General features: G+C 35.4%; 1 protein-coding gene across 4 annotated transcripts in view; it reads left to right on the top strand.

Moving 5' to 3' along the window:
- The window catches only part of ADGRB3 (adhesion G protein-coupled receptor B3), a 453302-nt gene that overhangs the window by 402159 nt on the left and 23457 nt on the right, over positions 1-27686 (top strand). For all 4 annotated transcript variants that reach the window (XM_090136206.1, XM_031610999.2, XM_090136205.1 and 1 more), the window contains 9 exons: positions 6616-6766; positions 7253-7322; positions 12108-12174; positions 14408-14493; positions 17763-17861; positions 18205-18376; positions 22667-22762; positions 24127-24166; positions 26755-27398. In XM_090136206.1, coding sequence (XP_089992332.1) covers positions 6616-6766; positions 7253-7322; positions 12108-12174; positions 14408-14493; positions 17763-17861; positions 18205-18376; positions 22667-22762; positions 24127-24166; positions 26755-27398 — 1425 coding nt within the window. The remainder of the gene's footprint in view (positions 1-6615; positions 6767-7252; positions 7323-12107; positions 12175-14407; positions 14494-17762; positions 17862-18204; positions 18377-22666; positions 22763-24126; positions 24167-26754; positions 27399-27686) is intronic.

The raw sequence follows: 27686 nt of genomic DNA, 5'->3' as shown, positions 1-27686 counted from the left end.
TCCCCTCATATCTGGTTAATGGAATGATTTTTTAGGGGAATCAACTCTTTGAAAGGGTGAGTGACAGCAGGACAAGGGGAAAAGGTTTTAAGCTGAGGGAAGGGAAATTTAGGTTGGACATCAGGGGGAAGTTCTTTACAGAGAGAGTGGTGAGGTACTGGAACAGGCTGCCCAGAGAGGTTGTGGATGCCCTATCCCTGGAGGTGTTCAAGGCCAGATTGGATGGGGCCCTGGGCAGCCTGGTCTAGCATTAGGTGGGATGGTTGGTGGCCCTGCGTGTGGCAGGGGGGCTGGAGATTCATGATCCTTGAGGTCCCTTCCAACCCTGGCAATTCTGTGATTCTATGATTTTGTACTATGTGCATTTTAAGGTCTGGAAAAGAATAATGGCCAGCAGAGGAATTTGGGTTAAAAAAAAAAAAAAAAAGCACTTCTTTCTATAGAAGTAACAGAGGGATGCCAAAGTATTGCTACATGGCATAAAATTAAAATGCAGAGGTTACTGATATGAGGGATAGGGGTGACTGCATATTATTTGTAAATCAGGTACAAACAGAACCTGTGTTGCTGTATTATGTGAAAAATAAGAGACGTTCTGACTGATCTCATTTGTCACAACTGCGGATAAAGATTGTGACTGCTTTCCTCATGAGGGGTGTATTTCAAAGCTACTTTTGAAGTAAGCATTGAAGTAAACTTCACATCTCCAGATGAAGCCTAACCAGCACAGAGCAGAGCACATGATCCCCTTTTTCAACCTGCTGGCCATACTTCTTTTGATGCAGCCCAGGATGCAGTTGTCTTTCTGGGCTGCAAGGACACACATTGCTGGCTTATGTCCAGCTTGCCATACACCAGTACCCCAGGTCTTTTTTGGCAGAACTGCTCTCAGTCCTTTCATCCCCCAGCTTGTATTTGTTGTGAGAGTTGCCTTAACCCAGGTGAAAGATCTTGCATTTGGTTTTGTTGAACCTCATTAGGTTCACCTGGGCCTGGTCTAGGTCCCTCTGGATGGTATACTGTCTCTCTGGTGTGTCAACCTCACCTCACAGCTTGGTGTCATCAGCAAACTTGCTGAGGGTTCACTTGACCCCACTGTCAATGTCATTGATGAAGATATTGAAGAGTATTGGCCCCAGCATTGACCCCTGTGGGACACCATTCCTCACTGCTCTCCATCTAGAACAGAAGATCAGATGTGACAGAAAAACAAACCTTAAACCACAACAGCTGAACAGATTGTGCTGCACATGTAGTAGTCCCAACTTTAACAACATTTGTGATAATTCATACAAAATGCCTCCTCCCCCCCCCCAAAAAAAAAAAAAAAAGTAATGAAAACTCAGTACTGAATGCATCTGCCTGTGGAATTTTGATGCTGTTAATAAAGATATTCTTTATGAGATTGTAGCCATAAATTAAAGGAATTACAGAAAGTGGGTCATTTTTAAGCAAACTGTCTCAGAACCTAGAAAGTCATCTTATTTGTTGTGAAAAAAAACATGGTTGAGTAGAAGAAGAAAAATTGATTGTCCTCAATTATCCTTTATAACTTCTATGGAGGTGAATGCGTAAATATTCATAAACTACAGCTGTTGTACTAAAAAATTAAATTGCTCCAAAATTCCAAGTAAAGGTTACCATTCACATTATCGTGTACCATGCAAAATCTTGCAATACATTAGTTAGCCATGCAAATCTCTCACATAAATGTTCATGAAGTCTAATGCTAATTATTTTAGGTTATCATGTAAAGATATCAGAACATAACGTAGTGATGTTAAATCTTGAACCATTGGATATTAAGGACAGTGGAGGAGATTTTTAGAATATCAAAAAGTTTGTGTATAAGTTAATTAAAGTAGCTTTGCAACTGTTGAGTTAGAAGTATGAATAACATTATCTCACAGATAAGGTATTCAAACATTGGAATGGGCTGCCCAAGGAAGTGATGCAGTCCTCATTCCTAGAGATATTCCATGTGTGGATGTGACATCATGGTACATGGCTTAGGGAGGGGACTCAGTAAGTCTGATTGATGGTTGGGCTTAATGATCTTGAAGGTCTTTTCCAATTTAGATGATTCAATGATTTTAGAACAAACTCTTTACATTAGAGTGATATTTCCAATATGGGTTTCAGATTTCCTGTTTTCCTTGCTTGAATAAGTGATATTAGAAGTATGCCAGTGCAGAAAAAGAAAAGAACGTGCAATTTTTTTAATCTAAATATTACCCTCAAAGTTTTGTGGTGCAAGTTTTATTAATAATTCTGGAAAGGATTAACCTGAAAGGGAAACCTGAAAGTCCGCAGCTATGATTTCGCAAACATTTAGGAAATTAACAATTTTGGAAAGTGAAACTGAAGAGACAGCCATACTTGCCGTATTTACTGTTGAAATATATTCCCTCTTCCTAAAGCACAATCTTGCAATGCAAGTCCCTGCTTGTTTGTCTCACAGTTTCTGAAAGTTCATCTAGTGCTTTGTGGTACTTTACTCTAGAAAATAGTATCTATTCTTTAGTATTATCTTAGTATATACTTAGTATATACTTAATTATACTTAATCTTAGTATTATCTGAGCAGTATGTGCTATTACTGTAGTGTGACAGTGTTTTTCATTCCTAAGACAAAGATATTCTGTTGTTCAAGTCAGTTAAAAAAAGTCAGTAAAGAAGGCAAATAAATAGAGAATTATATAGTATTTTCCCTTATAGATTGATTCATTTAGCATGAACACGGAAAAAATAAGTTGTTCTATGCCTGTTTAAGGACTTGAGGGTCACAAAAAACGAATCACTGAATGCCAGCTTTAGCAAGAAGTTATGTTTCTGTTCTTTGCTGTCGTCTTTGCATTGTCTTTGTTTTCATTATTCTTTGTTTCATTGTTTCTTCATTGTGCTCTTGAAGTGTTTCCTGTTTGTGTATTCAGTCCATGGTCTGACTTCATAAGAATAAAATTAGCACCCATTTATCTGTTTAGAGCTAAATTTTTAATCTCCATGAAATTTAATTATTTTCATGAGTTTATACTAATTCCTATATCTTTTTACAACAAATTCCAGCTGAGTGGATTTTAGTCCTACTCACTTTGTTATCAAGAATATAGATTGCATTTTTTGCATTTATTTTCCAGTTGTTTTGATTCTTAAGACATTTATCAGAATGTAGAGACAGGCAACTAGTTTGCTGTAGAAAAAAGAACCCCTTTCAGGGCAAGAAGAAAAATCAGGTAAACCTCTTTGTCTTTGTGTGGAAGATTTGCTCTTTTATTAAAAAAAAAAAAAATCAGAAATTGTGACAAATGCTGATTTTCAGAATATACTCATGATCTGTTTCTGTAGGTCCTGGAAATAGATAACTGTTCTCAGTATTACTTATCATTATTACGTTGCAAATATTAAACTCTAGAATAAGTAGATTGGAATTACTGTTGTATTTTACTTTTCTCCCTTACAAGAATGAAAGAAGGAAATAATTTGAAGCCTGATGTGAGCTTTGCTTTTAATAATATATTGTTTATGAAGAAGAGATGATTTGTTCTTACTTAGATATTCAAGCTAGCTAAACACTTGAAGCTCAATTAAAGCTCATGAAATTGTGCTTTCTGAGGACAGAAAAGCTCCTTTCTCCCACTTATAATTAGAATTAAATCTGGGGAGCTGAGAACAGGAGCTATGGGAGGAAGAAGAGGTTAGTGTAACAGCCAACTTCATTTCAGAAACTGAAGAAAGTGAGAATAAATTATGCTGTTAAAATTAATTTTGTTTCAAGTTGAAAGGCTCTCAGCACAGGTAATTAAATTGGTGAGTTTTAATATACTAGAATTAAAAGCAAATAAGAAATTGGGGAGTATGTGTACAAATATCTCTTGGTTGACATGCTGTGGCTTTGTAAATTATGGGCTGCAGGTGCAGCTGGGTGGGGGGCAAGTGATGATCCTTTGCCAAAACAGAAAAGGAGAGGGAGGAGCCTGGGAGTAGTCCAGGGCCTGGTGAGAAAGAGAAAAATAAATAAGAATAAAGTACTTGTAAAATTATGGCTCTCTTGCTAGAGATAATACCCAATTTAATGATGGCCTTTGGTGAAAATGAATTATTTTTTCTGTTTGGAAAATAATGTATCTGCATCCCAGATACATTATTTTCCCAGACATAGCATGTTGTGGTTTGTTTTTTTGTTTATCAAAGAGTAAGAATACAGCATTACTTAAAAGCCAGGATTCCAGGGGGTACTGATGAAAAGTGCTGAGCCTGTGCCTATACCTGGGCATGTACCAGCTGCCAGGGCTGGTTCTCTTGCTGAGGATGGAGGGATGCTGAATTCATTTCAAGCAGTGCCTTCACATGATTCTGTCAACATATCCAGCAGTGGTAGTTAGGTGATGTTTTGAGGCTGTTTTGCATCTTTCTGATAGTATGCGATACAAATATGCTGTTACATGACTTACCATCAGTGTTCATTAGAACCCCATCTGCCATTCAGAAGAGTTAGTTATAATCAGCAGTGGTATATTTCAGCTAGAACACAGATTGCTTTTAATAAAACTTGCTTCTGTCTTCTCATTTTGTGATCAACATGATCATTAACATTTTCATCACGCTTCTTTCTTCCACAAAGCCATGTCCACATTTATATCAGATTATCATCATCTGTCTTTCTTTCAATACAGTGGATAAAAAATGAGCTAAATCTTGCAATCTATACTCAGTCATCCATAAGTGTTAACACTGATTTCACCAAAACAGTTCAGGTTTTGTTCATATTTGCTTATTTATAAGACAAATAACATATTTGCATTTTTTCAAGTGTTTTAACTCTTCAACTTCTTCCTAAAAGATTCTACACTGTTCCTGAAAAGTCATTTCTTGTCAAATTGTAGTTCCAACATGTAGCACATGCCAGTTTTAACAAAAACATTGATGGAAAGGCAAATGAGATTGCACCATAGAAAGTCAAAACAAATGAGCCAATGAGTAAATGAAAGAACATTTCTGTATTTTCTATAATGCTTACTGTGCATTTTGCTGCATAGCCTTCATCTTAAATAAGTATTTATCGTATACAGGAAGTGCTGTTATCAGTTAGGCTTTAACAGGATAGATTTTGTGAATTCAAATACATTGGGGACATCTGAATGTGAAAAATAAAGACAAATCTAAGATTAAATGACTAATGCATTTTCAGGATCTGGTCTTTTGTTGTTGTTGTTGTTGTTTTCTCCAGTCTACATTTCACTTTTTAAACATAATAATTATGTTGCATACAGTAATTTAGAAACACTGCCTACTCCCCTGCCCCCAACTTAAATAGGTTATTTGATCCAGCATTATGAGGCAAGGTGTTTGTCATATCTGTAAAATTGTAGCAGGAAATGAAATGATTGAGTCTTTAAGTACATAACCTTTTGAAACTTTTGAGGTTGATAAAAGGTAAAACTATGTATTTGATGCAAGAAGGTAAGAATCTGGGAAAATGTACAGTAGAAATTTCAAAGCAACACAATATGAAACTAATAAAGAATATAAAATGAACTAAAATGCAAGTCTGGTGTTATATACGTATTATCTTTTCCAAACTTTCATAACTACCAGCCTTGATTCAATATTTTTTCTGAACTGGGATTTTAGTAAAAACTTGTCCAGTCTTTTCTTATATTCATTTAATATCAGCTATCAGTTGTGTATGTTGCATAAAGAAATAATCGTCACATCCACTCTTCTGAATTGTGATCTTGCGTTGTTAATATTGGGTGTGAAATTGTTCAATTGATGTGATGTTGACACTTTAAATTGTGATGAGGACTTTATTCTCAATATTTCTGGTTTGGGTTTGATGCAGTGGTACAATGCACACTTACTTTATAGCCTGCAACTGGCATTTCAAGCAACACAGTGAAGGGTAGATCATAATTTATTTCAAGAAAGAGGCAAGCTCGTTTATATAAGTGACAACATCAAGTTTAATTAAGGGCTACAGTGACAAAGGAGAGCTGACTGCATGCACTCAAAATACTTTTCAGATGACAAATGTCTGACACCCATAAAAAACAATATCCAAAGTAATTGGTAAGGTTATGATACTTAAACCCGACTAAAAAGATTTCAGGCAGTATATTCTAGTAGGTTAACACTCTATCAGATTTATGTGTAAAAACAGATAAATTAAGCTTAATCTAGAGCCAAAAATTCAGATTTAGAGTTTATATCCTTCTGTGTGGAGGTAAAGCAAATGCAACTGGCAATTAGGAGCATTTGTATACCCAAGTTTCTTTTATTTAGCTCTATGAAATTTTAGAATCTGTTTTTTCACCACTACATCATTTTGGAAATCCCCAGTCAAACTAAAGATGTAGAGAAAAATCTGTTCGTATGATTTATTTTGTGTTCTTCCTTCCTGTTCTGCATACTCAGTGCTGTAGAAAATAGTCCAAAGTCTTCTGCCTAATCCAAACCAACATCTTTTTTTTTCTCTCTTTGTGGCAACTGCACCATAAAGGGAGAGCTGATGTTAAGGATAAAGGTCAAGATGATAGAATATGACAGCTCTGTGACATGAAAAGAGAAATGAGTATCCCTAAGTATTCAGCACGAGCTTCTCTTTGATCCCTGCAGGGCATCTGCACCACAACCACCGCATTTTTGCACTTCTTCTTCTTAGCTTCATTCTGTTGGGTCTTGACAGAAGCGTGGCAGTCATATATGGCTGTTACTGGAAAAATTAGGACACGGCTCATAAGGAAACGTTTCCTGTGCCTTGGATGGGGTAAGTCTGTAAAATTCATTTACTTAGAGTCATTGGAATGAAACCCTTAATGCAGTGACAATGCCAGGGGTATTATCATTTTCCTCAGTGAACTTGAAAGATAGTAGATGGTGCATTAATAAATGAAAAACTAGGTTAGGAGTCCTTCCACTTTAGCTTCAATATAATCATTTATCTCAAGACATGCTGGTGTTTATTTTGGCATTCTGTAATAAATATTTTTTAACATCATTTTAGAAGCATTGAGCCCAGTTGTATAATATTAAGAAATAAAAATAGAATAGCAAAAATCATTCACTGAATTTCATGAAGACTGTTATTAGTTCACTTTAAGATGTATCAAAGGTACCAGTAATTTGGATACATCGAAGTAATACAGAAAACATCCCTGACAGTGCTTGAGAAAATTTTGTTTTCCCGGCAGAACAGCAGTATTTTGATCATCCTCTAATGATTTTTACTGTTTTGTGATTTTTTTTTTTCCAGGTTTACCAGCCTTAGTTGTTGCAATATCAATAGGCTTTACGAAGACAAAAGGATATGGAACAGCTCACTAGTAAGTCAGTCTGAAATGTTAAATTACATTTTTAATTAACAGGGCTTTCATACCCATCAGGAACCATATAGCCGAGTTTGGAGGCCCTCCCCTACAGGTGGAAATGCCCTAAGTGTCACTGAGTGATCCACAGAAGCAAAAAAGGAAACCTTATGCCAGTCTTGCACTAAAATCAGCAGAATTCCTGTGAGCATTTGAAGCAGCAAGCCATTTAGAAACCCTAAGGATTAGGTCCACTTAGATGTCTAACATTTATGGAAATTTACAAAAGAGAGCCTTAAATGTTCTGGTTAATCTTTGCCAAAATCTAAACACATCTAAAACTGTACTGGCAAGAATTTCTTCGGCACCCAGGTTTCTGCCCACTGACAATGTAAGCTGCTTCCTAGCCTTTTGTGCCCTTGAGATGCATGAAGCCAAAGCCCAGCAGAAGCCTCCAAATATCTCTCATCCATTCCTCTCTTCTGGAGTGCCTGATCCAACCCTTTTCTTGAACCCTTCTGTTGTATGTGAGAGACTGCAAGAAGATCTGTGTATTCCATTTACACATTATTAATACAGGTTTTATTTAACCACCTGCCTGGTTACAGTGCATATTTAGCACCCTGGAAAAGTCACACCTCAGCTAGTCTGCTCTTCCCAGCCAAAGGAGGTTGGCCCGAGTCTCTCTCCTTCCCACAGAATCTTCTTACCACTGAGACATTATGTATCGGGGTACCTTTCCTTCAGTCTTCCCATTTGCAGCTCTCCTCATGTTGCCTAAGAAATTAAGTATGTGTCTGGACAGCAGGAGAGGAAATATGACTCTGCAGCCTGCAAATGAGGACATTCATCAGAGATGTGGATGAGTTAGGTCAAGTTCTTGCTTTGGTGAATATTTAATTACTCTCCTGAGCATCATCACTAGGTGAGATCAGGGTTCCCCCTACCTGCCATTTGTCCCACCTTTGCGGTACATAGCAGAGGGGGCTTCAAGCCCTTTCTTCAGGTGGGTAAGCTCCAAATCTTCTCCTGATTACCTGCTCTAGCCACTGAGCTCTTTAGTTTTGAATTGTGACACTATGTGCCTTGCATTTTGTTAATAAGGAATGGCTTATCTAACTGATGTTCTTAAGTACAGGACAGCAATTACAGCTGGGAATCATTAGTGATAAAAACATCTTAGGTACCTTTCGGGAATTATATTGAGAATGTACTACTCTGGCATTTTTATAGCAAATAAGTTCTCATCATGCTGGCTTTTTTTAATTATTTGGTCCCTTGACCAATACTGAAGTACCTGTTTGGCTGTGAGAATTACGAATTTTGACATTTCAATGTGTAGACCCCATTGGGAATATAGGTCTGCCTCTTGTGGGATTAATCCCATTGCATTTACTCTACTGAAATTATTCATGTGTAACTATTTGCTTCAGTTAACATTGCTTCGTGCTTCCTCTCTGGGATGTATACATTTTTAACAGAAGATATACTGAAATATTCAGACAAAGCAACGAATCTTTCATTTAGAGTGACCTGGAAAGTGAAATAGAGTAGGTCTCTGTACACATACCAACTTCTCTCCTGTCCAAAATGAGCTGACACAGTGCCATAGAACAAAAGCACAAGAGGAGGTGTACATGGAACAAATGGAATCATAATGCAGCTCTTGTTTCACTTGCAAAAACATTTTCTTACCATTTGACAACACAATGGTAAAAAGAAAAGAATGTAAGGAATGGAATCCTATCAGCATATGGGACAGCGTATCACCACTCTAGAAGGCAGTGAAGAATTATGGCCTATAACTGTTAGGCCATGTGAAAGCAGAGCTATTTTCAAAAGCACTTTTGAACTGCTTTTGGATTTTTGGCCCATTTGGCTACATTCAGTTAAACATATGCCACTATCAGAAGTGCATCCAGTTGCAAAATTTTCCTAATTTTTAAGATGCTATTTTTGAAAAAAAAACCAAAAACAAACAAACAAACAAACAAAAAAAAAAAAAAAAAACCAAAAACTAAAGCAAAACAAAATTTCCAAATAGAGAAAATTAAGTGAAAATAAAGTGGTTGATTCCAGTCTCCCACATGGAAAGTTTGACTGAAAGGGAGGCCCAAAGTTCTTTGAAACAGATCCCAGGTTCATAGTATGGTATGGCCAAAGAGGTTGGCTTGAATTGTTCATACTTGACCCAACTCCAGGATAACAGTATCTGATTTCTGTCTTTTTCATTCAGCCATAATTATTAGACAGTTGCATTACTGTACATTCAAAACCACATGTAAAAACTTTATTTCACACAGACAGTTGTAGCGATGCAAATACAGAAACTGAAGGAATACCCCAAAAATAATTTGAAAAAGAAAAAAAACACAGTAACAAGCTTTTAGCTGTTTGAAAATATTAGTGTAAAACGTGGATATTTTTTTCAACTATTTCTGTGGATTTAATAAATATTTTCACTACTTCTCCTCAGATGATGAGAGCTATGAAAGTACAACTACTGTAAGTTACTGTTAGTAAACCTGTGAGACCCACTGATGTATACATACAGTGAGATAGACATATTAATCAGTGCTGCAGATAACTTTCAAGAATTTGTTATATCAGCAAAATTTAAAATTCTGCTATAGTTATATGATCCTAAGCGAAGGATCCATTCTCCCAGAGAGCATCAAACACTACAAAATGTACAAGATATGCAGGACACAGGAGCAAGTCTACAGATGCTTCATCACTCAGCAGAATTTTATGACCATGCAACAGGGCCCCATAAAACCACTAGTAGATGCTCTTATACTAATCAATTTATATGGCTTCCAGCATGTGAAGGGCAGTGAGAAAGAAGACAGAATTGCAGAACACAATAAAAACAACTATGAAGCTTTGGGGAAAAAAAAAAGAAAAGAAAAGAAAAGCTATTAGATCAAAGAAAAAGAGAAGAATGAAAAATGCTAAAAGAGTTGGCAGCAATTGCCTTGTAGTATAAGAAAGAACATGAAAGTCTGTCTTCAAAATTCTTCTGAGGAAAAAGTTGGGGAAAGTGCATTTCAGAGACATTGATTGGCAGATATTTGGAACTTTGTAAAAAATCACATTAGATTGTTGAAAATCCTAATTGCTGAAAATTCAGACTGTAAAAAAAAAGAATACAACCTCTTCTAGTCCTGTTTCTAAATGGAAGTCACTCTTCTGAACAACCTTTTTCATTGAGGGTATAAGGGAGAATTCTCTCCTTGTCTTAAAGACTTTTGTGGCTAAAACATTTTCCTTTGTATTAAAAGAAACCACTGACATTTTATTCAGAACAGGTAGTTGAAATTATAAGTCAAAATAAGTCAACAGTTTTCATGGATTGTTGTTTCTATTTACTAAAAAATTTTGAACATTTAAATTATAGGTTTTAGTTATGTACAGCAGTCCTTTTCACTAATATTGGTAAGGAAACACACTGTGAACACATCCGTTCTCAGAAGGTCGTGTTCTCAGTCTCTCATAACAAATAATGTAAGGTTTTTGAAAAAAAAAGAAATTTAAAATTGCATTACATTTTGGAAGCATTTTTCTTAGACTTTACAAAAATTACAAAAATGTTAATTGTTTTCTTTTTTGGGGGGTGGGGGAATATAGACTAGCTTGGTGTTTATTACCTTTTTAACAGTGAATGAGATATAAATTATTTATATCAGTTTATTTTTCCAGTATTTAGCACCTTGATGCAGCTGGGTTCATGAGGCAGATTTCACGTCTTCACTGCAATGGGAAACAGTTTTATTCTTTGCAGTTGAAATTCCAGCCGTAACAGACTATTACGATGCATTTGCATTTACTTTACGTTGTTTTCAAAAGCACAAAAAGAGCACTGGAAATTAGATAAAATATGTATGGTTCTGATGTGAATGTTTCTGAATGTGAGATCCAAGTTAATTGTTTGAATGCATATATTTGAATTTTCTTATATGTAGGTGTGATCACGCATTCAAATAAACATGCAATTCTTTGAATATGTAATCACTGAGAAAATAGCACAGCTGCATTTACTTCAGTGTGTGAAGCTCCTGATCTTTTGCAGATATGTAAAGCTTTACATCATGGTGTATCAAATATTTAGAATTTGAATGTGTAAGCGCTCTGTGTTTGGAAATCTGATGGTTTTCAGTGAAAGCTCTGATGCAGTGTGATAATGTCTGCAAGATGAATAGCTCACCAGAAAACACAGTTTTCATATGCTTTAAAATATGCATTTAAATTGTTTGCAAAATATTCCAGAGAATATAGAGTGGTTAAACCATATATCATGAATTTTCTTTGACAGGAATGTTGTCTGTATGATCTAGTCTTAACAGCAGTTCTTAAATGACTTAAGTGAAAATATATAGAAACGTGGTTTTAATCAAGTTCCATTTTATTAGTATTTGACCATTCACTGTTTTAAGTATTCATCTGTCAGATGTTCTATAGATAGGCAAGTCCTGTTCATTTAACTCATCACACATGGTGAGAGAATATTTGGCAAGGATTAACAAATTTATTTTACATAATGTTCATAATAGATTTCAGAATATGTAAAATTTGCATTTAAACTTTTGAAACATTAGCAATTGGTAATGGAAATCACTTTTCAACTGTCTACACCATCATACCAACTAAGTAATTTAATTATCTTCTCTGTGTCTCTATCTCTACATATTGATTGAGCATAAAACAGAACAAGCGTATGCTGTAGCAATTATTAATGCTTCCTTGTCAATCTGTTATACTTATTTTTAATTTGTGTTAGTTCTTCTCTAATGTTTTTTCTAGCTGTTGGCTGTCTCTTGAAGGAGGGCTACTTTATGCTTTCGTTGGACCTGCAGCTGCTGTTGTCTTGGTAAACATTAATATCATTTCCAGTATATTCATATGAAATGGTGGAATATGCTCTTTAAATTATAAAGGCTTAGCCATTGCATAGAATTCAGTTTTGTTGTGAATGTTGAGCTCAGCTTAATACTCCTATATTTTGAATGCATGATTCACTTAATTGTAGCACATTGTTATACCAGTTTTAACTTCAAGTTTACACAGTAAACTGTGAAAGAATAATGTACTGATTGGTGGCACAGTAAACTTGTTACAGGCATCACTTAGTTATTATCAGTAGCATCTACATAATTGTCACTGCCTCGTGAAGTTCAGTGACAGTCTTGATAGAGTGCTGCTTGGCAGTGTAACGCTGTGCCAGCAAAAGCAGCAGGAGGAGTGGAACCAGCCAGCGAGTTCTCCATGGCTACTGCTTTTCAAGGCAAAGAAAAAATCATCATAACTGGGAAATGTTACTCATTTGTGTGTTAATATTCCACATCTCTGGAAATGCATTTAGCTGTAGGATTCACTTTGTCTAATTGTAGACATCTGCAATGTAGATTTCTGCATCTATACTGATTATTCCAGATGTGTATCACTGTCAGTGGAGAAAAATATGGATTTTTAAGGCTCAAATCATCAGAAGTATTTCAAGAATTGAATTTAGAGTAAGAAGAATTGCACCCTACGTGTGTCACTGGCTATCTGTTGTCTGCTCTGCAATCTGTATAAATTTTATTCAATAATTTGTTTCACATTTTTCTGGGAAGCAGATTACAAATTTTGTATCTAATTCTTCTTCTCCTTGCACCAATTTTATACTAGGATAGCTCAATCAACACCAGTTATGGCTGATTTTCACTTTCAAAAGGAATCAGTCTTAGTAGTCATCAAAGATAAAGCCATTTAGCCACAAAGATTATCCTGAAATGGATGTTTACTACTTCCGTAGTTTGTCTCATCGTTGTCTGGAGTCAAGCCAGGATCCTTTTGTACAACTCACAGTCCCACACCATGATTGAGGAGCCAAGGATGTTTACAAAAAGCCAGGCATAATTTTCTCATGGAACTGTATGTTCTCTTTGTAATTGGCAAGCTTTGTACAGAGATGTTTGAAGTTCACAGTCACAGTTTGCCCTGCCATTAGCTCATGGCTGTGCAAGGAGCTGTTCTATGCAGCCACTTAAGCCTAAGTGTACGAAGCAAAAGAATTGCATAGCATCAGCTATTTCAGCATCAGCTGGAAAATGTAAATGCCAAAAATAAAGTGATAATAAGAAAAACTGAAAAAAAGTTGGTAGGACAGACTGGCACCAATTAGGGATTTTGGCAGAGGTCTTGGAAAATGTGTTTGAGAGGAAAAAAAGGATCACACTTCTATAATCAGACAAACAAAGATCATTTTTTTTAATACATTGAACACTTGATACTACCTTTTCATGGGGCTATGCAGGATAGCTTCATTGAGTTCTGATCAATATTACAAATGGATAACAACAGTCATTAAATTGTCCATTAAGTGTCATTAGTATGTTTCATCAAGTACCAAAGTCTGACTGCCAAAGCATTTGGAAATTTTTTTAGGTTAAGTCCTCAAGTGATGTATGTGGGCACAATACTGTGTCCTTTAATGGGGATAAAGAGATTTACCTAAGGCATTCATATACCCCCACACACCCTATTCCTCCTCCCCCCCAAAAAAGGATCAGACTGCAAGGCTCATGGCTGGCATTTTAGTGAATGACAGAGACAATGATGTGCAAGAGTATATGGAAAACCACAGGCTGGTTCTACATAATTGAGGACGTCCATGTGGACATTAAGAGCTTGAAAAGAAAGATGGCTATGTCATTTGTGTGCACTGACCAGGCCTGCCCTGGTCAATTCAAATGCAATGCTGTGGTTTTCCTGGAATAGAAAATATAATTGCAATTATCTTTGGTAATTATTAAAGCTATATTACTTGAGTTTCTGGCCAGCAGACATGTATAAAACTTGGTATCAGACATAATTCAAGATTCAAAAATAAGCCTCTTATAGCAGGCCTAGGTATGACCCTCCTGAGAATATGCACTTCTGGTGTATTTGGGAATGGTCACATCATTCCTGACGACATACTCCGAAGTGTAACAAGGGGCACATTGCAGGCTTGAAAGAGCCATTTACTGATGTAGCAGGATAAATTATTTTCTTTCAGAAAATGATCCACTGTTTTGTTGGTTTTTGTTTTTGTTTTTGTTTTTGTTTCTGTTTGACAGGTCAACATGGTGATTGGCATATTGGTATTTAATAAACTTGTTTCCAGAGATGGGATCCTAGATAAAAAGCTCAAACACAGAGCGGGGTAAGAAACAATCATGGGGTTATTTTAATAAAAGTGGGGTTGTTTTTTAAAGCATATTCAAGTTGTAGCAATGACTTCCAATTACAGACATTCCCTAAAAATGCATTTGATTGTTCTTTGAACATTTATACTGTTGTAGTAGCGTGTCTAACAGATTCCATTCATCTCAAAAGCTGTAGTTGCATTATTTTGAAGGAATGCAACTAAATGAACTAAACATAATAAAACACAAGTACAGCAGTATTAAGAATGAAAATTAAATAAATGTAAGCAGATTTCACAAAACTGTCATACACTGAAACTTGTTGCAGTTCGGAAAATAGTTTCATGAATAATGTTTACTGAAGGAACTGATTATTTTTCTGTCTGGCTGCCAACTTTAATTACTGTGGTGGGAAATGTTACTCATTTGTGTAAACTGTTGTAAAATACATATTACAGTAACATAGTTCTTACTGAGGTCAGTGCTATTCTGCCGGTCTTGAATCTGTGAAGAATTTACCTACTTTCTGACATCCATCAATACCTATACTATAAGTTAATGCATCAGAATTTGAAAATTGGAAAAAATAAAAATAAAAATAAAAAGAATAAGTAAATGCAAATTCTGTATTAATGACTATTTATTTGCATTTACATTCAAATTATCTCAGTTATGATGAGAAAAAATGTGGTGGTATCAAAAAACAGTGAATGACAATGAAGCTTTCATTCTATGCTGTTTCATTCAAAGTATTAACTTCTTAACCTTACTTTTGTCTACATTGCTGCATCAATATCCCTAACTTTGTAACAACTTGAAGCTAGAGCATTATAACAGCAGCACTAACTTATTATTCAGCAAATCACATTCATATCTGATAAAATTCCAGTGATTTCAGGAGCTGGATCAGTTGTAAGTTTTGCATTGTACATTTTCTAAAGATGTCTAAGCCTAAATTTAACTGAATTATTTTTTTCAGCTACTCAACTGTAGGCTATATAAATCTATTTGCCTGTAGTCTACTTCCTGATGAAACAAGTAACTTGTTTTCTAACAGTGAGAAACTTAGTGAATAGGTATTTTATTTTAAAGCAAATGGATAAAGAACTAGAAATTGTTGTCAGAAGCAAGCTTTTCTGAGTAAGTATGAAGATGTTCTGATCAAGAAACAATCTAGAAAGAATCCAGCAGAGAGCAACAAAGATGATGAGGAGCTTGGAACAATTTCTGTAAGAGGAAGAGCTGAGAGACCTGGGGCTGTTCAGCCTGGAGAAGACTGACAGGGGATCGATCTTAAGAAATATCTAAAGCGTGGGAGGCAACTGCACAAAGTCAGACTCTTCAGTAGCGTGTAGTGATAGGACTAGGAGAAATAACCTTCCAGTTTTTTACCGGAACACTGGATTTTCCACACAAATATGTGGGAGAACTTTTTGGTGAAAGTGACAGAGCACTGGAACAGGCTGTCCAGGAAATCTGTGGAGTCTTTCTCTGGAGATATTCAAGACCGATCTAGATGTCTACCTTTGTGACTTCCTGTAGAGAATCTGCTTTAGCAGGGGAGTGGACTTGATTCAATTTGTAGTGGTCCCTTCCAATACCTGCAATTCTGTGATTCTGTGAGATGGTGGTTTGGTAACACCATTGCTTGCTACTAGCTGGCAGGTGAAGTCTTGAGTCATTCTTTGGGACCCAGGAGCTTGTGCAGCACGTGGCCTCTGGAAGAAATGGCTTTGCTACTCATTTTTTTCAAATATCTTTTGTTCAGGAGGGCAGCTTTTTTCTTTATGGCACATATTGGACTCAACACTTTTCAAATGTTCAGCTGTGGAAATCATTTATGTAGGATTTGAAGCAATGAATCAGGTAGAATATACTGACTCATTTTCTCATTTTAAGGGTGAATAAACAAGTGAAAGAAGACTACAATATGTTGTCTTGATGGATCTCAATCATTCTTCTGTCATGTAGTGTATGTGTAAAACCAGACAGAAAGATTGTGTTAACATATATATCAAACTCTATTATTATTTACAAGGTCCAGAACAGATCTATAAAAAAAATCTATCATTTCTAAAGAGGTGGTAGTCTAATAACAGTGAAGTATTATGTAACAAAGACAGAGAGTGCTTTCCAAAACTTAGCTTAAACTTACCCATGGCATGTTTCTAGCTTGTTCATCAACACAGATTTTTAATTGGTGTAAATTTATGTAGAGACAAAGTTCTTTTCAATCCCCACAATCGACTTACACATGGTCATGGCTCTGCATGTTTGTTTTTATGGAAAATCTTCATTTGATTTATCAAAATTGAAGCTAATGAAGATCAGTGTTTGAAGTCATGAATCTTGAGATGGCTATAAAAAGGCATTCATTTAGTTGAAATAATTTGGAAAGAACCTCAAGTCTTACCTTTTTTTTCATCATGATTGCATTTTCCAGCTCAGAATATCTTTCCTGTCATGTCTTAGCTATGGCTATTCGTGGTTCTGACAGCAGACAATGAAGGAATAGCAAAAGTATTTATTTAGTCAATTCAGGAAGTTGTGTATGTGCTGTATTTAGAAGAAATATTAAATTCCATGGTTTTGCCCTTTAACTCTTCTGACAGGTGCTGAGGTACAGTTATCCATACAAAACACTTTGAGCTTAATGCTTGTGTACTGTGTTTTATTAATATACAAAATAGCTCACCCTTTTTTTCAGTACCAACCGATATTTATTTCATCAGATCCATACATTTCAAGACCTGTATTCAGACCATCATTCAGCATGAATAAAATAACTCCAGATGTTAGTGGGCCATTCAAATCTAACTAAACAGTATGCCCATGTTGGTTTGATGCTTGAATATGTATTGTGGATTTCTTTCTGTTAATGGTGTGTACTTCATACTCCTCTTATTTGTATCTTATACTCTTTCTCAAGTACAACAGTTGTAACAGGTCTGAATACAGGGATTTCACTTTGTATGTCAATCCTAGCACGTGCTTATGTTTACTTCATTGTACTGAGCAGTTTTGATCACAAGATATTTGGGGCCTTTTTTAGATTAAATGGAAGAAATAGAGTCTGCATGAAGTGAAGCCCCATAGCATTAATATTTAAAGGTAATAATAATGTAAAGTGCGGCATACAGTTCTGCAACAACGTAGAGCAATCATCCTGAATAAGTCTACTTATTTTTCTGCATGATGTCATATTTAAAAGCTAAATTTCAGTAGCAACGTTTTTGGTGACAATTCAATATTTTGTTCTTTTTGTGGGTGTTCTGTTTGTTTGCAGTCAGATGAGTGAGCCTCATAGCGGTTTGACGCTCAAATGTGCCAAGTGTGGAGTAGTTTCAACAACAGCTTTGTCAGCCACCACCGCCAGTAATGCCATGTTAGTCCTGATCATTTACATCTTCTTGTTACAAATTTTATACAGTGCATGTGAGACAATAGTTTGATGATGACAACTGTTTGCTAACACTGTATAGAGTGCTGAGCACATTTAAATACTTTATAACAACAACAAAAAAATTTGCAACTGTGTTTATTAACTGAATACAGGATGTTCTTTAGACCATAAAGTACCAACACTGTTACATACTTGTCTATGATTTTCAAGTTAACTAGATATAGTGCCATCCTTATATATGTTTTATTTTAAAAGTGACCATTCATTTTTTCCATTTTCTATTTTAATAATTTTACAGTGCTGCTTTTCTCTTCTTTTTCAATAGGGCATCCCTTTGGAGCTCCTGTGTGGTGTTGCCACTTCTGGCCTTGACTTGGATGTCTGCAGTTCTGGCTATGACAGACAAAAGATCAATATTATTTCAGATACTTTTTGCAGTATTTGATTCATTACAAGGCTTTGTTATTGTCATGGTCCATTGTATTCTCCGAAGGGAGGTGAGGAATGGCTTCCCAGTTTTCTAATGGGCTGTGTTCCTGTTAATCTCTGTTCTTTAATGTTATGTTAAGCTTCCTCAGCAGAAATATATTTCACAGAAAGATTAAAGAGTTTTATGATGAGATGAAGAGGAACAAGTGAAAGAGAGAGTGGGGAGGATCAGTTAATTCCAAATACAAACTGTCAGGTTCAGTACAAATTTGTACCCACTTGATTAAAAGTGGCTTTCAGTCAATCCCAAATTCAGTTTATTTCCAAGTGTTAAGCTTTTCCAATATCATTAATATAGGGAAATGCTAACAGAAATGTCCTTTTCTTGAAGAACAAAAGCTATAGATTTTTACAATCTCTAACACGAATTCAAATGCAAAATTATTTCTGCATATACTGTCCCTGAAAGAGGAGTTATGGAGATGACAGATTGGTGTAGAGAGCTATCCTTTCATCTTCTACACATTCTGGTGATAATGTATTCAAATGCAGTCAAAGAGAGATAACATTCAGGGAAGAGCAAGGTAAAGTTAGTATCCCTGTCCTGCCCTTTGCAGCTAAAATCTAACATCAGAGCAACTGCATAAATTCTCTTTAACCTGACTGGTGACAACTTCATTAACAATCTAAACTACTAACCAGCCCAACACTTTTACTGAAAGAAGTTTTCCAGATCTGTGGAAGTAGGAGAATCTATCAAAAATCTGTTGAATGGAGCTGCACAGGAGAGAGGTAGCCCTGTTCCACCAGCATATCTTTTTACAGAGCTCATGTCCACTTTCTTAGACACTATTTTCTACAGCATTTTTCCATTCCTATGTAAAGAATATGATACTCTAAAAGCCCCTGCTTTTGATATGATTGCTCCTTATCAAAAAAGAAGATGGAGTTTTCTTTTCAATCATGACAAGTTAGATAAAAGTGAAGATATAGAGACAATTTCTCCACATTTAAAAATAGATTAGCGGAAATAAAAATGTTGATAGTATTGGAAGACAAAGAAACCTACACTGTACTGGTGTTTGAACTGTATTTCATATAACACATTGCATCTTCTCTAGTCCTCTAGGTTTAAAGTGATCAGGCAAAATATCTGAGTAACTAATTAAATTCAAATTTTCTTATGTGAAAAGAAAATAATTAAACAGTCCTTCAAGAAGGGGAAAGAAGTAGGATTTACTGCAATTGAAACTTTTTTTTTACAAAGATGTGTATGGTCTGCACTTCTTTGGACCACTTTGCAGCAGCAAAGACACATTTGTTAGTTTTGAGAAGTTCCTACACAGAAGGAGACATAACTAATTTGTGTTTCATTCTGACTCTAGCAACCCTTGCTTTCTAGTCTAGTTCTAGAGACCCTTTGTTGAGTCCTTGTGGAAGCCAAGATAGGACGTCGTGCACAGTGTGCAGTGCAGTCTTTGCACTTCACAGGGTATCTCCCCAGATGAAAGAGTAGTCTGTTACCTTCTGTTGTCTGCAAAAGATTTTTGCTCTGCCAGTGCATGTCAGAGAATCTCTGCCAACATATCTGTCATTCTTGATGACAGCTACAAAGCTATCTCAGTTATAGCCTATAGGATTGATCTAATATTTATAGCGTACCAGCACAGGCAAAACAGTAATTCTGACTGTCAAGAAAAAAATGTGAAGCAGAATAAATCACCATAAAATTCAAACAAAGAAGAAGACAGCCGTGTTTTACTGTGCCCTTATTGTTGTTGAATTACAAAAAGACAAAGACTTTTAAAGCTATATAGATAAAACCCTCTTATTTCCCTTTAGTTATACATATAAACATAAATGATAGAAACATTTTTTACTTTCAGTACTGTACTATATCAATGATCTTATGTGACAAGGGCTGCACTGAGGAGCCAGGGGGTTGACTAAGACATACAACCAGAAGAGAACTGCATGATGTGCTGTGTCTACTTCTGCCCTACATCAATTCAAGATCTTTTGGAAAGACATTAAATCTTTCTATACTTCATTTCTGTAACTTCTAAGATAAATGTTATACTTATTAAGCACAAGGCCTCTTATAAATCAATTGGAAAGTAGGAAAGAAAAATGTAAATTAAGACTCAGGTATTATTGCTTTAAGTCTCCTTCATAGTTCAGAGAGCCTGGTATTTTCTTTTTTTTTTTTTCTCTGCTTTTTGAATATCTAATTGAGCATTGGAAGAGGATGAGGTATATGTCACAGAACAAAGACTGACAGGAAAGAGGAGTGCTGAAGCTTCTTCATCAAAGCAAAATATTTTGTCTGACCTGCTTGAGCATGAGAATGTCTAAGGCTAATTTCAATCATACTGCATAACTCCTGTTCCTTCTGGTGATGGGAATAACCCACATATGTTTTCTCCTTTAGCTGTGCCTTGCTGACTGCAGCGCATTTAGATTAAATGCATCATTGGTATCTAAAGCCTATATTTCTGTATTGCAGAAAAAAAAAAAAAAAAAGAAAAGTACATGAGTAAAAAGAGAGTAAGTTATGAAAGCTTAGGGTTACTGTTGCTAAGGAAACTACTTCCATGGTATCTGCACGTTCATCACATTTGTCTCTCCTGCTCTGCCTCACTCTAAGAAAATATTGTAAGTTGATGTTAGAATGCATGGGAGAAACGAGATTATACTTCAAAGAAAGAAATGAAGACTGCACAATCTTAACCAATTCTAGCAACAAATTTCAACAAGACATTCAGAACAAGCCAGTATTTAGGCAGCTCAACTTTCTATTTCTGACTTGTGTGAGGCCACGTGGAAGTTGCAACATATGTCAATATGATGAATGCAGTGGTATTTTATATTCTGTTGACATGTTCAAATCATATGCTGCTTGCCCTTCAGAAATACTGTAAGAAACATACACATGTAAGAGAATCCTAGTGTCGGAATTCACTACTAGAAAGTAGGAAAAGTAGGGCAGGAGATTTTTTTGTGAATTCTAGAGCTATTTGAACCAGGAAAGCTGCATGAACACAGGTTCCAACACCAGTCCCAAAAACAAAGAGGATCACTGCATAAGCTGAGAGGTCACATAGTATGTTTTGAAGGAGTCAATTATCATGAGATTTGAGATAAGATTCATCATGCTTTAGAAGATAAGATTTTTGGGGGTTTGTGCAACCACTGCGCCAGTGCTTATCTAAGAGCATGGATTCTGGATTGTGACTTGATTTGATATAGTGAGAGAAGATTTGAATTAAATTTGCAACAATTGCAAGATGACAAATTGAATTAATGTCAAACATATGCAAAACCACAGTAAGTGTAGTGCCTAAAATCAGAATCTGAATCACAATACAGGCCAGACACAGTCTACATTACCACATGTAGGAAGTCTTGGTGTTTTTAAATCAGTCCGAAACAGAACCTTGCTTTATTCTTCTTTCTACTCTGTATTAGTCTTTGTTCATCTGTACCAGTCACTGTAGAGCACACTTACTCATTTAAGGGTTAAGTACTTTAAAATAATGCTACCTAATAACAAAAATAAATCTTTTTTTCTTTGATTTATTTTTTTCTTTTTATGAAAGCTTATAAACAGTTTGCAGTAGAATACAATGTACTAAAAGGGGATGCCTTTTCATCAGCAACAATTACTGAATTATCCTCTTCTGCTATTCACAAAATGTCCATGAGTAGGATTTGATTTTCTACCATTTAATTATTCTGAATTAGACATCAAGCAAATTCTGCAGATAATAAATGAAATGTAGATTTTTCTAGGCTTTCCATTCAGAGTATTTTTGTATTCAAAGAATAAGCGATACTAGTTTGCCTTGACTGGAAGTCACCCACGGAAGTTCCTGTTTTCCAAGTTACATCTTGCCAACTGTTTGCTAACATGGATACTTGTATTTATGAAATCAAAATTCAAGTATTCATCTTTAGATTTTATTACTGTCTTGGAATACATCTGAGGATATGTAAAGAAATGGAACAAAATTGGTTTTGCATTCAAAAAAAATATTCTCTGTATTCTTTTAAACTGTTGATAAAAATATTCCTTTCTGTTCCCAAAGTTGTCTTGCTGTCCCTATTGTGGTATGTGTGAGAATTCAGCAAAATGTATTTGCTTTCAACTGCCAGAAAACAGGAACTGCATTTTTTTTAAATGCGTCTCTTTTTTGAATCACATATTTCTGACAAAAGTATTGCATAGTAATATTTTCTTAGACATGCACTCTGCTCAAAACAAAGAAGTATTCTCTGTGAAAATATATTTCCTCAAACGTGCTTGTGCAGAGTACATGTTGTTTCACGGGAATCAGTATAAGTTATTGTTTTCACAGGTCCAAGATGCATTCAGATGTCGACTAAGAAATTGCCAGGATCCAATCAATGCAGATTCTTCAAGTTCTTTTCCTAATGGACATGCTCAAATCATGGTTAGATTTTATTTTTATCATTGATTACTAAATTAGTGTTCTTAGCCAAAAGAAAAGAACTTGCATTACTGTACATGGCAAGTATGCACAGCTGGAATTTTAACATCATTTTTAAGCGTTAGTCTGTTTAGGTCATTACCTCCTTGCTTAAACCTCTTAGCAAGTTTTAAATTATTGGTGTGATCATTCTGCTGAGCACAGTGCATTAGTATCCTCCACTGCTTTTCATCATGACATAAGATTTTTATGTATGAGAAGGAAAAAAATAATCTAATGACATACAGTGATTTTTTTCTACCACTGGTGTAAAGAGCACTGATGCACCTGGGAGCCTTCCCTTCACAAAGTCTTGGAAAAGTGTTCTTCTCAAAAATAATTCGAACAAGGAGTAAGTGCTTTCCCTAAAGGGAAATCTGTCTAGTGACTTCGATTATCAAGGTAGTGAATGGATTATTATGATAATTTGGATTTACTGATATTGTAAGTTAGTATGTTATATATCTGCTCTTTCATTTTCAATGACTGCCTTTGATTATAATGGATGGAGATAGGATCATGCTCTAAACATGCATTCAGTTGCCCTTGAAAAAGTGATTAATTAAATAAGAATTTTTCCTTTGGACTTCATAAGCAAGAAGTTTTGTTATTTTTGTAATTATTATTTAATAAATCTTCATGGAAATTTTAAAAAGTAATTGAAAACTACCCGAAATCTATACCAGGATAAATAGTTTTGTTTAACTGGAAAAATTGTGTTTAGATTTTCAACTGTTACTGAACGTTTGTACTACTTACAATATAATTTTACTCATTGAAATAAATTATGTTTGTTTTCAAGGAATACAAAGTTTACTTTATTGCATTAGTAGCCAGGATGGGCATAATGCTATATAACAAATAAACACTCCATAATAAATTAATGAAGTTTCAGACAGGGTGGACTAATTGGATTACAGTTATTCACAGTAATTTGTATTGCAGACTGTTTTCTGTTTTTCTGTTTATAAATAACTATGAAAAGCTTCCTTAGAGATGATCCTTCCAAGTGATGTAGTTAGTCTTCCATATTTATTTTAAAAAATACACTGTATAATTTTATTAAAGCTATATACTCTACCTCCACCTATTTTATTTTATTTTTTCTGGTCAGGCAAGCATACTTTGAAAACCACCCAGTTATACTTTAGGAAACTTTGTAAAGCTCTGCTGTTGTAAAACAATATACTTCACCTTCTCAGCAACAAGAAACCACTTTTAAGAGACTATGACTCTGTAAGTAGGACATTTTGGAAGCGCTAGTTGGCAAAAAGGTATTGTGGCTTTGTTTTCAATTAATAACTGTTGTTCATTGTTTCTTGTTACAGACTGATTTTGAAAAGGACGTGGACATTGCTTGTCGGTCAGGTAAGAATATTGGAAGAGTATTTAGCTAACAAAAATGATTATTTTATTAGTTTCTTTTGAAGTGGATATAAAATACCATGTGTTAACTGTTTACAACATAGATTTATAAATATTAGTAAAAAGAATTGATGTCACTATATGAATATATAATCTATGTATAAGTTAATTAATATATAACCTGTGTATATGAAGGATGCATGGGTAGGTGTTAGTTTTTAAAAGGCTGTTTTTAGGGCTCTAAGGGAGTCCAACAGTGGCTTAAGGAACAGGATGTCAGGAAAATAAAATATAGCATTCTACTTTCTTTTATAGACATTTCAGTAGTGTGTTTTACAAGTTGTCAACTTTGCCTGTCTCCACATATAAAAAATAATACATTTTAAGCAATTTCTTTTTTATTATTATTTTTCCAACCGTGCTTAAGTAAAGCATAGTGAAAAACAATCCTCCAAACCCTATAGAGATTTTTAGTTCTTGGAGATTATTCCAAAGGAGAGTTTTTCTTAGGGAGGTAAGTTTACCTAGACAACTTTATTTTCAGTGAAGAGAGAAAAAGAGGGAAGGTGACTTCTCTGCGGAGTGAATCACGGCAGGAGATGCAGGACTTAGCTGTCCCGTGTCACCCACTTAAAGTCTGTCTTTGCTGTCTGTATGGCAAGGCAAGAGGGTTGATCTCATTAAGATGGAGCTTGAGTTTCCATTCACATACCTTTAAAAAACTGTCAGCTCTGTTTATTTCAATACAATAATTGTTCTCTGTATACATTAGTTTTAATATGCACATTATATTTTGAAGGGACTGGATAATCCACTGTAACATAAATGCATGTCTGTTACCATCTAATGCAGAGAAAAATCCATGTTTAATCTACATTGCTCCCACTTCTTACCTTTTTCCACCATAGCTCTGCTGTGCAGCCAGCCTGAGGGAAATAGATTTTAAATAAATTTGTGAACTGGTTTTACAGTTAAAAATTAACTTCACTTCCTTTTAATGAAAAATTAACTTAATAGATCACTGGTTGAAGTGTCTGGCTGGGAACAATGCAGCAACCATGCTGCACTGAAGAAAATGGACTAGGGTGACAGGATGTGTGAGTTGTAAATTGTCATAGAATCAGATATTTGTGTACTGTTGTTTACAGGCAAATTGTTTCTTACATAATTGAAAAATCTGCACCAGTTTTGTGTGAGGTAGGAGTGGGTTGCTTTATGAGCTGCTTGCTTCGGAACATGGCAATGAACTGTCAAGCACTGGAGGATCTGGGTCATTACAGCCCTCAGGCTACCAAAAGTGATGTGAATGTAACACCTGAGATACGTCTAGTCATCTTACTGTCTCAGCCCATAAGACAGATTTTATTGCACAAGCTGGTATTGATGTGAGTTAAAATACTATTTTAAATCAGGACAAGTAAATCCTTGCACCCAATTGGAACAAGCTCTGTAACTGGATACTTCTAAAATTTTTCATTCTTACTACCTAACCTTTTTCTTTCATTACAAATCTTGAACTGTAAATGTGTATTTAATTGTAAGATAAATGATTGTGATGAATACTGTGCTTTTGAATGAATCATTTATTGCTACTGAAAATTTTGTATTTTGTTCTAGAATTGATAACATTCAGATGTAAAACTTACTCTAAGAAAAAATTGTTGGATGTTGCTATTGCTTTTACCATGAAGGATTACATCAAAAGTGGATTATGAATGGTTTATAATATATGTTTCTGTAGGAAGAAATTCTTTACTGTGAGGGTGGTGAGACACTGGAGTAGGTTGCCCAGCAAGATTGTGGATGTTCCCTCCCTAGAAGCATTCAAGGCCAGGCTGGATGGGGCTTTGAGCAACCTGATCTAGTGGGTGGTGTTCCTGCCTATAGCAGGGGATTGGAACTAGATGATCTTAAAGGTCACTTCCAACCCAAACCATTCAATGATTCTATGATTCTATGATTCTATTTGTAACCTTTTCAAATGTGGCAAATTATGTCTTTCTGATAGCAATGGAATTCCTTCCTAATGCAGTTAATTTTTTTCCCACTTTTATTTTAAAAATCACTGAACACAGAAAAGCATTAGGGAAAAAAAAAAAAAAAAAAAAAAAAAAAAAAAACAGTGAAAAGGAACATTTAGGAGCTCAGGAATACATGTCCGTAGTTATAATCTTACAATAGATCATTATGACATATTGACAAAATTATTCTGCCTTACAGTCCATTTGACATTTTCCAAGAGGTTATGTGGAGTTAATAATGGCAATACAGAAGTCATAGTGTATTTTTTTTTTTTAACCCTTAATTGAGTTCCATGTGGAAAACTTAAGCTGCAGGGCACCTAAGATATACGCAAGGAAGCAGGAAGAAACAAAGGGCTGGTTTTCTTTTATTTAAATGATTGAGGCTCAGAGTATATATCAGTTCATAAAAACCCTTTCTAAGGCAGTTTTTGTAACATAAAATTTATCAAACACAAAAAAGTATTTAAGAAGATGCAATGGTAAAGGACATTACATAATGCCACAAGCAAAAGTAGTGTTTGACAGACATGGTTTTACGTTGTAAGAAGTCTGTTCTCTGACCCACAGTTCTGCATAAAGACATCGGACCTTGCAGAGCAGCTACTATAACAGGAACTCTTTCTAGAATTTCACTAAACGATGAAGAAGAAGAAAAGGGACCAAACCCTGAAGGAATGAGCTATTCTACCTTGCCTGGAAACATTATCTCCAAAGTCATCATCCAGCAACCAACAGGTCTTCACATGCCTATGAGTATGAGTGAACTGGCTAATCAATGCTTGAAAAAAGACAACAGTGAGTTGCGGAGGACTGTGTATTTATGCACTGATGATAATTTGCGAGGTGCAGATATGGACATAGTCCATCCTCAAGAACGGATGATAGAAAGCGACTACATAGTCATGCCCAGAAGCTCAGTAAATACCCAGCCATCACTGAAAGATGACAGCAAAATCAACATAGGCATGGATACACTGCCTCATGAAAGGCTGTTGCACTACAAAGTTAATCCAGAATTCAATATGAATCCTTCTGTAATGGACCAATTTAATATCAATTTAGACCAGCATCTTTCCACCCAAGAACATATGCAGAGTTTGCCATTTGAGCCCCGCACAGCAGTAAAGAATTTCATTGCCTCAGAGCTGGATGACAATGCAGGATTATCAAGAAGTGAAACTGGATCCACAATATCAATGAGCTCTCTAGAGGTCAGTCACACAATCAAATTGTATACTCTATCGTTCTAATCATATGGTAAGACAAAATGTTGTGGCTTATTTCTAAGAGATCTAAGCGAAGGTTTTAATTCAGACTAAATTATTTGCATCGTTGTTCATGTTTCTCTCGCTTTCGTAAGTGTTTATACCTAGAAAACAAGATTAAAGTTTCAGAGCCAGTCTGTATGAAGCTGTACAATTCTGGAGATTTAGCATTCTACACAAATGCTAAGGATTTTATGACCTACCAGGTGAATACTATGTTGCTATGAGAATAAG

Source organism: Phasianus colchicus, chromosome 2 (assembly GCF_987193195.1).
Source record: "Phasianus colchicus chromosome 2, bPhaCol1.hap1.1, whole genome shotgun sequence".
In the NCBI taxonomy this organism is placed as follows: domain Eukaryota; kingdom Metazoa; phylum Chordata; class Aves; order Galliformes; family Phasianidae; genus Phasianus; species Phasianus colchicus.
The sequence above is the reverse complement of the archived record's forward strand: the minus strand, read 5'-3'. Positions and strand labels throughout refer to the sequence as shown.